The 13406-nt window shown below is 38.5% G+C and overlaps 2 protein-coding genes across 6 annotated transcripts in view; one reads left to right on the forward strand and one right to left on the reverse strand.

The window, feature by feature from the left end:
- Positions 1 to 357: 357 nt before the first annotated feature.
- On the reverse strand, positions 358 to 8956 carry LOC110220744 (uncharacterized). The gene is made up of 3 exons (XM_078146165.1): positions 8783 to 8956; positions 8334 to 8706; positions 358 to 2679 (listed from the first exon to the last, which is right to left on the reverse strand). The coding sequence occupies exons 1-3, from the start codon at positions 8954 to 8956 to the stop codon at positions 2582 to 2584; spliced, it is 645 nt and encodes a 214-aa protein (XP_078002291.1). The 3' UTR covers positions 358 to 2581.
- Positions 8435 to 13406, forward strand: part of WDSUB1 (WD repeat, sterile alpha motif and U-box domain containing 1) — a 73709-nt gene continuing 68737 nt past the window's right edge. For 2 of the 5 annotated variants that reach the window (XM_021004929.2, XM_021004932.2), the window contains exons 1-3: positions 8436 to 8524; positions 11195 to 11333; positions 11449 to 11869. In XM_021004929.2, the coding sequence (XP_020860588.1) occupies positions 11472 to 11869 (398 nt within the window). In that variant the 5' untranslated portion in view covers positions 8436 to 8524; positions 11195 to 11333; positions 11449 to 11471. Of the gene's footprint in view, positions 8525 to 9714; positions 9783 to 9821; positions 10097 to 11194; positions 11334 to 11448; positions 11870 to 13406 lie in introns of those variants that run through there. The other 3 variants (XM_021004930.2, XM_021004933.2, XM_021004931.2) reach the window with 3 other exon arrangements.

The raw sequence follows: 13406 nt of genomic DNA on the forward strand, positions 1-13406 counted from the left end.
TTTTTTCTAGCTCTATAAAATAATTTCTTGGTAGTTTGACTGGTATGGCACTGAATAAGTAAATTAATTTAGGTAGAATTGTCACTTTTATTACATTAGCTTGGCCTACTTGTGAGCACACTGACTTTATTTGTGTGAAAAGTGTTTTGTAACTGTGTTCATATAGTTCCTGATTTCAAAGGTTCAAGTTTAGGTACTTGACCTAAAATTCTATGTCGGCAGTCAGCTCAGGAGGAACAGGAAGCTTTCAAAAATTAAATTCTGAAGCTACAAAGAGAATTTGTATGAGAATGAAAAAGGGGAATTCCCTAAAGAATCCAATGTATACACACTAGGAAATCACCAAGCAACTTAGATTTTAAAAGATGGAAACAAGAAGGCAAAATGGAAAGCAAGGTGGTGGTGGCACAGTGGATAAAGCACTGGGCCTGGAGTCAGGAAGAACTAAATTCAAATCCAGCTACAGACACTTATTACCTGTGTGACCCTGGGCAAGTCACTTAACTTGTTTGCCCAGTTCTCTCATTTGTAAAATAAGGATAATATTATTATATAAGCACCTGCCTCTCAGGGTTATTGTGAGGATGTAAAGTGCTTAGCACAGTGCTGGGCATGCTATTACATATGTTGTTGCTGTTATTCTTTTACTATTATTATGGACAATTGCAAAAGTGTGGCAGGGTCCTGAAAAATAATTGGGGATTTAAACATTAACGTGAACTAAAATGGGCAGAGAAAACTAAATGTTTATTTATCTGTCTTGGAGAATAGATGAGGATCCAAGAAGTAATTGGACCACTGCTCAGGGTAGATAGTACCATGATAACCAATAAAAGAGAGAAAATAGGGATTGCTGCACACACATCTCTCATTTTGTTTCTCCTTTCTCTGCCAAAAATATCTGTACTAGAAAGGACCGAACAGAAGTAGCCAAATAGGGAGTTGGTACTCAATATAAGTTGGTAGATACTCACCTACTAGCTGCCTTTCTTGAATTTAAGTCATCTGGCCCAGGCAAAATACATCTCAGGTTACTGAAAGAACTGGCAGATTTGATTACTGAAGCATTGTCAGTGGTCACTGAAAGATCATGGAAAATGGGAAAGGTGCCATAGGACTGTAAATGGGGCAAATGTTGCTCTGATTTTCAAATAAGAAAATTGGAGTCTGTAATCTAGAATCCAGGGAGCTTCACTTTAATTCCTGACAAAATTCTTAACCATAATTACTCATTATTCTTACTATTAATGAGATCATGATGGCTAGTCCCCTTGAGGACATAGACTATTATTTTCTTTTTCTGTTACCAACATTTAGAACAGTGTTTAGGATATAGTATTAATACATTTTTGTTGATTGATAGATCTAGGTAACAGTGATCACAAAGATCTAGCATGGCTTCATCAAGAATAACTTATACCAGACTAACCTCATTTCCTTTTTTGACAGTGTTATGAAAAGTGCTCCACAAAAATTCTACTCTGATGCCTCATCATATTATCAAGGTGACCTGGGTTCACTTAGATCCCCCTATATTTACTGTTTGTTGATTATTTTTAAAATGCTTCAATTGAACCAAAGGCCATCTTATAGACAACAAGGTTTCTTCCACCTGTATACCAAATTAAAAAGATTCCTTGGAAGACATAACAACAAAAATAACACTTTCAATGACCTGTTGATAATAAATATCAGGTGAAACATAAAAGAGAGAGAGAGATAAGCTTACCAAAAGTATTCTCCACTGTGACGGAGGATATATAGCAGAGTGTACGTACAAGCTAAGGAAGGAATTCCCCATGAATAAAAAGCTCTGTCATCACTCAAAGGAATTTAGCCTATACATCCATTCAGGAATGATCAAGTGGATTAAAAATGTTTATTACCTAGATTTTAACATGCCTCTGAGTGGAAACCCTATGGAGTGTGTCTAAGAGTATGTATATCTGGGGCAGATGATCTAGATGAACAGTGAGGGGGTCTAGAGTTGAAAAAGAGGAGTAGAATAAGACTTAACTGCTTTTGGTAAATTGCAAAGAACTTTTATAGACCCCAAATTTCCCATAATAACAAAGGTCCATCTTTTCAATATGAATTTTCGTTTCTGTAGCTGTAGGGCAGTGAGATCTGGAGTAACACACTGCCTTTGAAGAATTTAAGATTAACATTACATAGAGGGCAATTAAAAGGCATATGGTGGATGTGAGCAGGTTGCAACCTATTATCATTGAGGAACTCCAAAGAACAGGTTAAAGGGTATTATTGAAGACCTGTATTATGGAAAGAGAATATGAGCCAGTCACTCAGCAACAGCAAGGAAACAGAAGTAGATAGCCATAGTGTTCCACTGGTACAGTCTCAATGTCAGAAGAAACTGAGGAAGGCATCCAGCATGTCTGAGTAGGACCCCCTTTAGTCAACTTTTGGGAGGACATGAGTGAGAATCATACAATATCTGGGCTGGACCTGACTCGAGCCAGTCCCCTGCTAGTTTATGTTTAACATTGGAATGAAATGAGACACTTATTGTAACAAAAGGAAATTTACTTAGCCATAGCAGGAGGATATTAAACAAATACATTTACAAAGTTGAAGAAAGTTCCCCAGGCTTTGGGGTGCCTTCGTGGTCCTTAAGCCAAACATCAGAATGTACCTGGAGCTTCTTGTGGCTGTTTTGACCTTAGCAGACAAGAAAAAAAAATGTCAATTGCCTGAGTTTTTTCATCTCTTGAGTCAATCAAGTCTTGAAAATAGTCTCAGTATATTATAAGGAAAAACTAGCCTAACTTACATGGGGGCAATGAGTTAGGATACTGCTTTGACCACATATGGGATGGGCAGTTGTGGATGCATCTTTGATGGGACCTTCCAAATTGATGAGATCGCAGGTCCATTTGAGTATTCAAGTACAAGACTAGTAGATTGGGGAAAATACTAATATTTTACCAAACCGTTTGACAGAGAAGTGATTCTAATATTGTGGTCAAGACAGATGGTGGTACGGGATTTTGAACTTTCTGAAGCAACAAGTAGTGAGACACAGCCATACACAATAAACATTCATTAATGGTTCAGTGTCATCCTAGAAGGAAGTACCCCCAGGATTGATTAACCCTCTGCTGTTTTAATATTTTTATCATCAGTGACTTGGATAAAAAGTACACTAAGCTTACATAATCTTCAGGTGACACAAATCTAAATGGGATAGCTTACACATGAAATTTTCTGGGTTTTCAAAGGATCTTGGATTATAGAAGCATAAATCTCATGTTGTAACTTCATTGGCCATCCTTCATTTTACAAACAAAGAAACTGAGATCCAAGGAGACTGTGAGGTATGCAAAGTCACAGAGGTATTAATCAGGAGTGGGCTATATATGAACCCAGGTCCGGTGACCTCCAGAGTAAATGTTCTTTCTACCGTACCACACTGTTACTAGGGGTGTTCCTCAATGCCCTGGACCTAGGTCCTCTGCACTCTACGATGTCTGGCTTGGTTACCTCATCAGGCCTCATTTGTTTTAACAGCTCTATGTAAGTGATTCCAGATCTATATATCCAGCCCCAGTCTCTCTGCTGAGCTCTAGTCCTCCAGCACCAAATGCCCACTAAAAATTTCAAACTGGATATCTTGTAAATGTCTCAAACTCTATACTTTCTCTCCAAAGTCACCTTTCTTCCAAATTTACCTTTTCCTATTGAAGGCACCACTATTATTCTGGCAATCAAGATCTGCAATTGTGATCTACGCACTTCTCTCTCTTATCCCATATATCCATTCATTTGCTAAGTCTTGCCAATTTCACCTTTTATATTTATATTTTTAAATAAAATTATTTTTATATATTTTTTATATTTTACAATATTTTTTGCATATGTTTCCTCTCTACTTACAGCAACCTCTCAAATGAGGAGACTCTCATCTCCTCTCTCCTGCACTATTTACAAAAGTCTCCTAATTGGAATGCCTGCCTCAAAGTCTCTTCTCCTTTCTATGTCAGCTCTGTGTATTAGGGATAACATGAGCAGCTATGTGATGGATATTCCCCTGCTCAATAAGTTCCTTATTGCCTGCAGGATCAAATACAGGCAGCTCGGTTTGGTATTTCAATCACTTCATAATCTGTCTCAAAGCTACCTTCATACTCTTATTATATGTAACTCCCTTTTATGCATGCTATAATCCAGTCAAATAAGGCTTCTTATTCCACATACATGCTACTTCATCTCTTGTATAAGCTTTCTCCCATGCCTGGAATGTTCTCCCTCAACTGAAATAAGTGGCTGATTTCTTTCTAAGACCAGCTCAAGAGCCACCTTCTATAAGGCTTTTCCTAATCCTTCAGGTTCTAGTGTCTCCCTCCAAATTGTCCAATTTTTAAAAAAATGTTATTTCCCCAAAAATAAATTGCTTAAGGGCAGAAAATTTCATTTTTAAAAGTCTTTGTTTATCTAGCACCTATCTACCACAATGCTTAACAGCATTTAAGTTTGATTTGACTGAATAATTTAAAGTCAAGATTCAAAAAAGATCTAGATAACCCAGAACACTAGTCCAACAAGATAAAATTTAATAATGATAATGTAAAATCTTAGACTCATAGTGGTCAAATAACCTAATTTTAGAGATAAGGAAATAGATTCAGAGAGAATAAGTAACTTGCCCTAGATCACACAGATAATGTGGTGGAGCTGTGATTTTCACCTGGGTCCTCTGATGCCAAATAAAATTGGGGACAGGTGTGACTAAACAATAGTTCACTTGAAAAAGACTACAAGCTCAGGAGTGATGTGGCAGCCCCCAAAGCTAGTGTGTCCAGGAGCAGGAAGGTGATAATCCTATTGTACTCTTACCAAATTAGAGTATATCTGAATTATATTCACTTCTGAATGTGACATCTTATGAAGGCTGTTAATGAATTTGAGGGAAAGAGCCACAAACCACAAATTGGACTTCTTGGCTTCGAAGTGTGCTACTTAGGACTAGTTCTGATAATTCGTGAAACTCAGTTTCAAGTTTGGAAACACATTATGTATTATTCCAATACTGATATTTTGATAAGGGCTAAATTGGACCCTGTTGGCTAGAGATAATGGGTAAGTGGCACTGGCCAACTGTGAATTCTGTGTGCAAGACCAGAGGATAAAATTCCCTGTTCCCAAGATATTATGTGACTAAACTTTTGGTGATTCCAATAAAAGGGGTGACAAGTCTATGACAAAAAAGCTAGGCTGCTCATTTACAGAAGTGCAGCTGACAGTCTGGGTCTTCTACTGCAGGTCATGTTACTAACACATACTTTTTGAAGCATCAGCTACATTCTTCTTAATTTATTTGTTCTTGAAAGGCTAGTGGGGACAGCTACATCACAAAAGTCTACAAGACCGGACAAACTGCTAATCTATAAAATAGCCCCAAAGACAATGCATTCACTACCAATTACTGCCAATAAAGGAATTAGCTTCCCTGGCTTCTAAGATGACCTGACATATATTTGTCCAAGACAACTCTGAGATGAGCTGATTCAGGTGAACAACTGGAACCAGATAATGGCTTATACAGAAACAATCCAGATTTTAATTCTGGAGAACAATTTGGAATTAGGCCCAAAGAGCTATAAAACTATGAACCAGTTTCTATAAACTATAAACCCTTTGAGCCAGCGATACCACTACTAGGTCTGTATCCCAAAGAGATTGAAGAAAAAGGAAAAGAACCTATATGTACAAAAATATTTATAGCAGCTCTTTTTACAGTGGTAAAGGATTGGAAACTGAGGGAAAGCTTATCAATTGGGGAATAACTGAACAAGTTGTAGCATATAATTGTGATAGAGCACCATTGCACTGTGGGAAAATGATGATGGGAGTGGTTTCAGAAGAAAACATGGCAAGACCTATGTGAACTGATGCAAAGTAAAATGAGAAAAACCGAGAAATCATTGTGCACAGTACCAGCAATGTTGTAATGATGATCAACTGTGAAAGACTTGGCTATTCTGACCAATACAATGATCCAGAACAATTCCAAAGGATTCCTGTTGAAAAAATGCTATCAACCTCCAGAGAGAGAACTGATGAACTCTGATGCAAAGTGAAGTATAATTTTCTCACTTTCTTTATTTTTCTTGCTTTTTAAAAAAAATATGGTTAATATGGAAATGTTTTGGATGATTTCACATGTATAATTGTTATATTGTTTGCCTTCTCAGTGAGTGGGGGAGGGGTAAGAGGAAATTTAAAATTTAAAAAGAATGTTAAATCTAAATAATAAACTTTTTAAACATTAAAAGAAATGTTGGACATACAGGAAAAAAAGCCATATACTATCAGATAGTTTTTTTATCAGCTAGATATTAACATCAAAAAGATAAGCTTGTTTCTTTTTAAATGAATTTTTATTGTCTTTTGTTTTTGTATCACCTGTACTTCCCAATATAGTCTTTTCATCTCCTTCCAGAGAGCAAACCACTCTAGTTATCTTTGCCAAGAAAACCCCAAATGGGGTCATGAAAAGTTAGGCATGACTAAAATAAATGAACAACAACAAGGCCTAGACCTACAGTAGAGGTGTGAGCTATAGATGATTACCTAGCAAAAGAAACTGAGGAACCGTGAAACAGGTTGGTGAAGAACCAATTGAGTGCTATGTTATGAAAACCCAGAGAGAAGAGTTAGCTAGGAGGAGAGGTAGGTCAACTGCTGCACATAAGTCAAGAAGGGTGAGGACTGAGAAAAGCCTATGAAATTTGGCAATTATAAGATCACTGGTAACTTTAGAGAGAGAATGTTTTGTTGGATTTTGACTATGAAAGGGAGGAAAGATATAGGAGAATAACCTGAGCAGCTGATAGTGGGTCAAGTAATGGTTTTTTAAGGGCGAAGTCAAGTATTATACAAAATACTTCAGACACTCGTAGGAAAAAAAATAAACCTGAACGGTGTTAGATTTAGGTGCACGGTGAGTTTTATGTTACAGTAGGAAATATATTGTAGCCATCAGGAAATACAAGATAGAAGGAAAAGACCTTGAAGTAAAGGCTGGAAGACCACTTGTCCTGTTGTAATGGGGGTTCTTCTCCTTATGGATTGGAATAGATAGCTACTCACTTTCCAACTCTAAAATTCTGTGTGAGAGCAGGGGCAGAGATGTAGAACTGGGAATCATCGGCATAGAAGAAACCACAGAGTTCTAGGCAATCTTCCTGGCACAGGATAACAGCTCTGTCCATTAACTCTAAAACCTTAAAAAATGTGCTTTGCCGCTATCGGCCTGTTTTTCTACTGAAAAATGATATGGCTGGACTATACTGTTTTTTTAATTAAATTTTATTTTTAATTATAAAGTATTTATTTCTTGCTCTCTCCCATTTCGCTTCCCCTGATGAAAAAGTAAAACAAAATCTTTGCCACAGATAAGTAACAGTCAAGTAAAACAAATTCCTGTATCCATCATGACCAAAATACTATCTCATTCTGCATATTATGGTCTAAATAACTTCCAAAATTCCTTACAACACTAACATTCCATAGACTACAGAGTTATAGTTATCTACCTTAAAAGCAAATAAGCTTAGGACCCATAGTGACATCCTGAGAGATCTAGTCATTATACATTACATATATATTATACATACAATATACATTTTACAGATGAAGAAAATGACTCCCAAGAGCAAAGAAGAAATCCAAGGGTCTTCTCACTGCACTATTCCTTGTGGGAGAAGACAAGTAGAGGAGACAGTTTCAATTGTTTCTAAATTTAAAAATCATACCTTGGGGGCAGCTAGGTGACACAGTGGATAAAGCACTGGTCCTTAAGTCAGGAGGACCTGAGTTCAAATCCTATCTCAGACCAAGCACTTGACATTTACTAGCTGTGTGACCCTGGGCAAGTCAACTGCCCCCCCAAAAAATCACACCTGCATCAAAACAGAGGCAGCTTAGCTTAGCAGCTAGAGCCAGGAAAAATCTGGTTCTATTTCCGCCTCTGCTACAAACCGGCTTGGACACCCTGGGCAATCCCCGAGGACTGTATAGTGTCGGGGAAGGCGTGGACCTCCACTAGAAAAAGGAGTTTTAAATTCTATATGTTCCTGAAATCATAGATCCACCCTACGCCTAATTCCACCTAAAAAAAAAATGACTTCAGGAGGTTCTATAAACTCCCTTCGTCCTTTTTTCTTCTCCTTCTTCCAGTCCGCCGCCTCCCCCTCCCTTCTCTCCCCCTTCTCCCCCCACAACGCAGGGTGAGCATGCGTGCGCTGTTGCACCTCCCCTGCCCCGCCCCACGGGAGATAGGTCCTCCCTTCCCCTCCTCCCTTCCGCTTCACCTGTCCTGCCCGCGTGACGCATCTCGCCGCGAGAACCGGCACCTGAGGGCGGGTTAACGTGAGCGGCGCCATTAGTCCCCGAGGCGGGAGGGGCCCGCCCTCGGCTGGCTGTACAGGAAGAGGCTGCGGGAAGTGGCCGGAGCTCCAGGACCCGCTGACCGGACGGGCCTACGTCGCCACCGTCGTGACAGGTGGGAAGCGAGGACGCTGGGGACGCTCGTGGCCCCGCCTCTCTCCGGCCCTCTCCCTCGGATCCCCTACCCTTCAGTCCCCCTCCGTACCTTCCCCCTCTCGAGCGCGCGCGCGGGGCGCGGGCCTCTGAGTCTCCCTTCCCCCGCGCTCCCCTACCCGCAGCCCCGAGTCCCAGGCGACTCTGGGCAGGGTCGGATTCGGCTGGGGGTCCTACTAGCTAGGCGTCCTGGCCGTGGAGGGGCCAGGATGCCCTTTACCTTGACAGAAGGGCATCCGGGGACACCCATGTCTCCTCTGTTTGCCCCATGAACGTAGTGGAAAACCGGTGGTCTACACCTGCTTCCCCTTACTCCTACACCTCGGTCCGACCCCGGATCATTTGGTGTAGCCCCAGGTGCAGCCTCTAAGAGGCTGGTGTGGGAGGGGGTCATTCTAGGATTGATGGCATCAATACTTCTCATATATCAAGTGCTTGAACATCTCATTTGATCCTCACAAACTACACCAACAGCCCTATTTTGCGGAGGAGGAAACAGGCAGACCATTTCAGTGACTTGCCCAGGGTCCAGTATGTGTCTTCTTCGGGATTTGAACTCAGATCTAATCTCCTCCGGCTCCAGGTTCTACCCATTGCACGCTACCCAACTGCTTTGGGCGCTCCCCTGAGATACCATCATGTTTGTCTCCTGTGGATCCTGTTTGGGCTCACAATCAAAAGCGTTCTGGCTGGAAGCCCAAGCCCCAGAATCTGGCCAGAACGACACACATCTAAGTGGGGCCTCCAGAGAATCCAGACAAACAATTGTTCCCCTCATTAAACCAAATCCCGTGTTAGTCCTGGAATTGAGTTTAGAGGTCACCTTCTAGTCACTTTCTAGAAACTGTAGTGCCCTGGGAGTGGAAACCAAAGCTCAGGTAACAAAGTGGAGAGTTAGGCGACCCATTTAAAAAGTTTGTCAGTTAATCAAAGGAACAAAAAGTTATTAGCTAGATTCTTTTAAATTGCAATAACTTGTATTGCTGAAAAATATTATTCAAATTATATTTCAAGAGAGTTTGAGAATTTTTTGCTCTTGAATCTTGTAATGGATATGACAAGGTAAGGAACTGTTACAGTATCTGCTCTGGTATTGCAGAGCTGGTTTTGTCTATTCTCTGCAATTCGTACTGAAATGATTTTGTTTTCTAGTTCTGCTACAGTAGATCTTTCTATGTGGAGGTGAAGTCAACAGTCCCTTTGCTACTCTGGTTTTAAAGGTACTTTTATTTCTCTGATTTAAAGTGTATGTCTAGGAAGCAAATGCAAAAGGAAAGGAAAACAAATGAACCCTATACCTCAACAAAGAGGCAAATAAAATTTCACATTAAAAAATTAGTGCTACAGCTTTAGGAAAAGTCAGTATACAGCTTGACTATACTTTTCCCAGAAGACTGGCAAACTTGGCTATACAAATGTAAGCTGGAAACTGTGGAGTGTTCTCAGTGGAAAATGAGCTGCAGGGAGTACCAGCTCATCAGGGAGTACCACCTGCTCATGGATGTATACAGAGAAGAGTTCCAGTCTTGTGGAGGTTAATAGTCACTTCAACTATACTACAAGCAGATTCACAGCAAGTACTCTTGATTTTGGCATTCTGTGCTTCTTTCAACTTCCACAAACAATTGTAATTTCAGAAATAGCCCTCCTGAAGGAGCATTGTACAAATCTACCTGGGGGGTCACAAAGATTATTTGTCAAGATCTTTATCTGAAAAATTAGTTTTAATATCTGGTATATCTGGCAGCAGATTTGTGAAAAGAGTTAAGACAAAATATAACTGACCAGCTACCCGCAATGATAACTGCTGCCATATTTTCTAGCAATTTTCCAACTGTTACCAAATTCTTTTCTTTCGCGTGATACTTTTGTCATAGTGGTTTTAGATACAGTTTAATAACATTGGATTTGGCTAAAATAAATATTTGTATAATATTGAAAAACCTTAGGGTTCTGAGCAGTGACCAGTCATAACGTGAGATGACTGACCTACAGAGGTAGAGTCTAGATCCTGGAATGAGGCATACTTTGTCAGACATTGATTGTGTTGATTTGTTTCATGAAGTTGCATTGGAGTGTAGTCCAAGACCATTTTCTTCACTCATCTTGTCTTTGACAGCAGCTTCTCAGCCTTTAGGCTTTCTTTGGAGTTGGCTAGTATTAGCTAGCCTTTTGTACCATCTAGTTCTTTTTTTCTAGCAAATAACATGAATCAGAAAATAGATATTTTAATGCTTTCAGTCCCAGAGTACTAACTAATTGCCATGCCCCATATTTTATTGCTTCTGTTTCTATATTCATTGCTCTGTATTCCTAAAAGGCATCTCCTGGCCTGCCATTGAAGCTTATCCTTTAAATCCCATATTGAATGCCCTTTTGTCTTGGATTCTTTCCCTAACTCCCCAATTTGTAATAACTCCCATTCCTCTTCGAACTTAACATAGAACTTTATAGCTATCTATACTTTGATTATCTTGTGTTATATTTATCTACGCATGTGTTATATCATAGATCTTGAGTATCAGAGAGTCAGGTACCTTGTCCCATAAACTTAGTATTATCCCCTGAGCCTATTCATTGCTCTGCACATGGAAAGTGCTTGCTAAATGTTTTTGAAATTTTTTTTTTTTAGAAAAAGTCAAGGAAGATGAAGCGGAGAAGGCATTTGGATTTGGCAGTTAAGAAGTCGTTGGTGGTGATCCATATCTCTATTTCCGGAGTGATGAATTGTTCCTATAAGTTATCAAAATAGCAATTTTCATCTTAAATAGGTATGTAAGATGAAATACTTAAAATAGGTTTTATTCCTTTGAGAAAGAAAGGAGTTGTATTTGTCTGATCATTAAGGAGAAGAGAACTTTTATTTTATTTTGTTTTTAATTGCAGAGTAATTGCTTTACATAAGAAACATGGTGACACTAATTCGCACACTAGCAGATCATGGTGATGATGTCAACTGCTGTGCCTTTTCTTCTTCTTTTTTGGCTACTTGCTCTTTGGACAAGACAATTCGTCTTTATTCATTAAATGACTTTAATGAACTCCCATATTCTCCACTAAAGTGTCACACATATGCTGTCCACTGCTGCTGTTTTTCACCCTCAGGACACGTTTTAGCTTCCTGTTCAACAGATGGTACAACTGTCTTATGGAGTACTCAAACTGGACACATTTTGGCAATGTTGAATCAACCCAGTGGCAGCCCTGTAAGGGTGTGCAGATTTTCTCCAGATTCTACATATTTAGTGTCAGGAGCAGCTGATGGCACTGTGGTTTCGTGGAATATGCAGACATACAAGTTGTTTAGGTATGGATCCTTTTGTTATTTTTGCTATATTAGGAGAATAAACAGAAAATCATTAAAAAGCTGAATGTTGTGAGATATTTTAAAAGCCTATTAAATGTTTTACGTGATTGTACATGTATAACCTATATCAGATATATAGATTATGATCAGATATGTAGACTATATATGTATAACCTTTCTCTCCCCTCCCCCACCCCTACCTCTCTAGCCATCTTCAACCTATTTTATAAATATTATTTTTAAAACATTTAATCATTTCTTGGTTTTAAGTATTTGAATTAACATATTTTGTATCTATATTAATTGAAAAAAGGAATCTTTATCTAGGATTTCAGTGGTTTTAGTTGTCATTTTGCCTAATAACTCTTATAATGTTTTATTCCTCCTTGGCTACAAAAGTGAGGAAATGTTTCAGACCATCAAATTAGGTCTGTGATGACTAAGTCCAGGAAAAACTGAAACTTTGTGGCCAAAAGTATTTATTTTCACTTTTTTTAAAAAAAAGCACTGATATTAAGAATACCGGTAAATTTATCACTTATAAATTGGAATGTGATGGGACTGGGCCTGTGATTTCATCAGTATAGGATAAGTATAAAGAAGAGAGTTTTTGTCATAGAGGATGAATGGAAATGTGCACCTCTCTGCCATTTATAGACTTAAAGGGTTGCAGAAATAATCACTCAGGATTACACGGCCAGTGTATAAGTGAAAGAGGAACCTAGTTCTTCTGATTCCAAGACTGGTTTTCTATCCTCTATGCCATGCTGCCTTTCTGCTTTGAAGACATAAATTTTTTAAATTGTTATTACTTTGAGAATGTATGAGTATATTTGTTGAAATGGGGTAGGGCTGCTTATGTAGAAGTTCTAGTGTGGAAGAACGCCAAAGAGGGAAGACCAGAGATCTTGGTATATTTTGATATATGTTGAAGATTAAGACTAAGACTAAAGTTGTTCTCATTGGTTTTCATGTAATTTGGTTTAAATAAAAATAATCTTACTAGTTAAGATGTTTCCATTTATTTATTTTGCCTTTAAAATAGGGAGAAGCTGTGTTAGTTATTACCACATCTTTTATTAGATTTTTATGTAAATGTGCAGTTTCAGTTTTTTTCATTAGCTAAATTGCTCTACCTCTGTTGTTTCAAAAATTCTGTCACATGACCTTTGAGAAGTATTAATTGCTCTATCAGAGTACCAACTGTTCTCTGATTTGGGGGGAAGAAGGGAGGTAGTCATTTTCTAGCAATATTTCGAAATATTATATAAAAGATGAAGTGAAAGATGCCTGTGATAAAATATTATAATCATGGGCTGTGATAATATAGTTAAAGATATCTTAAGGGAACTTTTTTTAACTAAGGGGATGATAGCTTTTGTCTTTGGCTCTTGTTTTTCCTAGTTTAAGTTTTTAGCTGATAATATACAGGATATGCATACAGTAAATTTAGCCACTGGATGAGGCACTCCACTTATTGTTGAATTTTAACTAATTTTAAGAAAATAATTGAGTATATAATTATTACAATTGCTTA

This window comes from Phascolarctos cinereus, unplaced genomic scaffold, assembly GCF_003287225.1.
Source record: "Phascolarctos cinereus isolate Bilbo 61053 unplaced genomic scaffold, phaCin_HiC Scaffold_726;HRSCAF=1367, whole genome shotgun sequence".
Taxonomy (NCBI): Eukaryota; Metazoa; Chordata; class Mammalia; order Diprotodontia; family Phascolarctidae; genus Phascolarctos; species Phascolarctos cinereus.

Coding starts and splice junctions, on each gene's coding strand:
- LOC110220744 (XM_078146165.1), bottom strand. CDS start 8,956: ATGACCCCCTCCCACACCAGCCTCTTAGAGGCTGCACCTGGGGCTACA. Junction 8,707..8,782: donor CCGGATGCCCTTCTGTCAAG/GTAAAGGGCATC, acceptor GACCCTGCCCAG/AGTCGCCTGGGACTCGGGGC. Junction 2,680..8,333: donor GCGTCACGCGGGCAGGACAG/GTGAAGCGGAAG, acceptor TTGTCTGCTAAG/GTCAAAACAGCCACAAGAAG.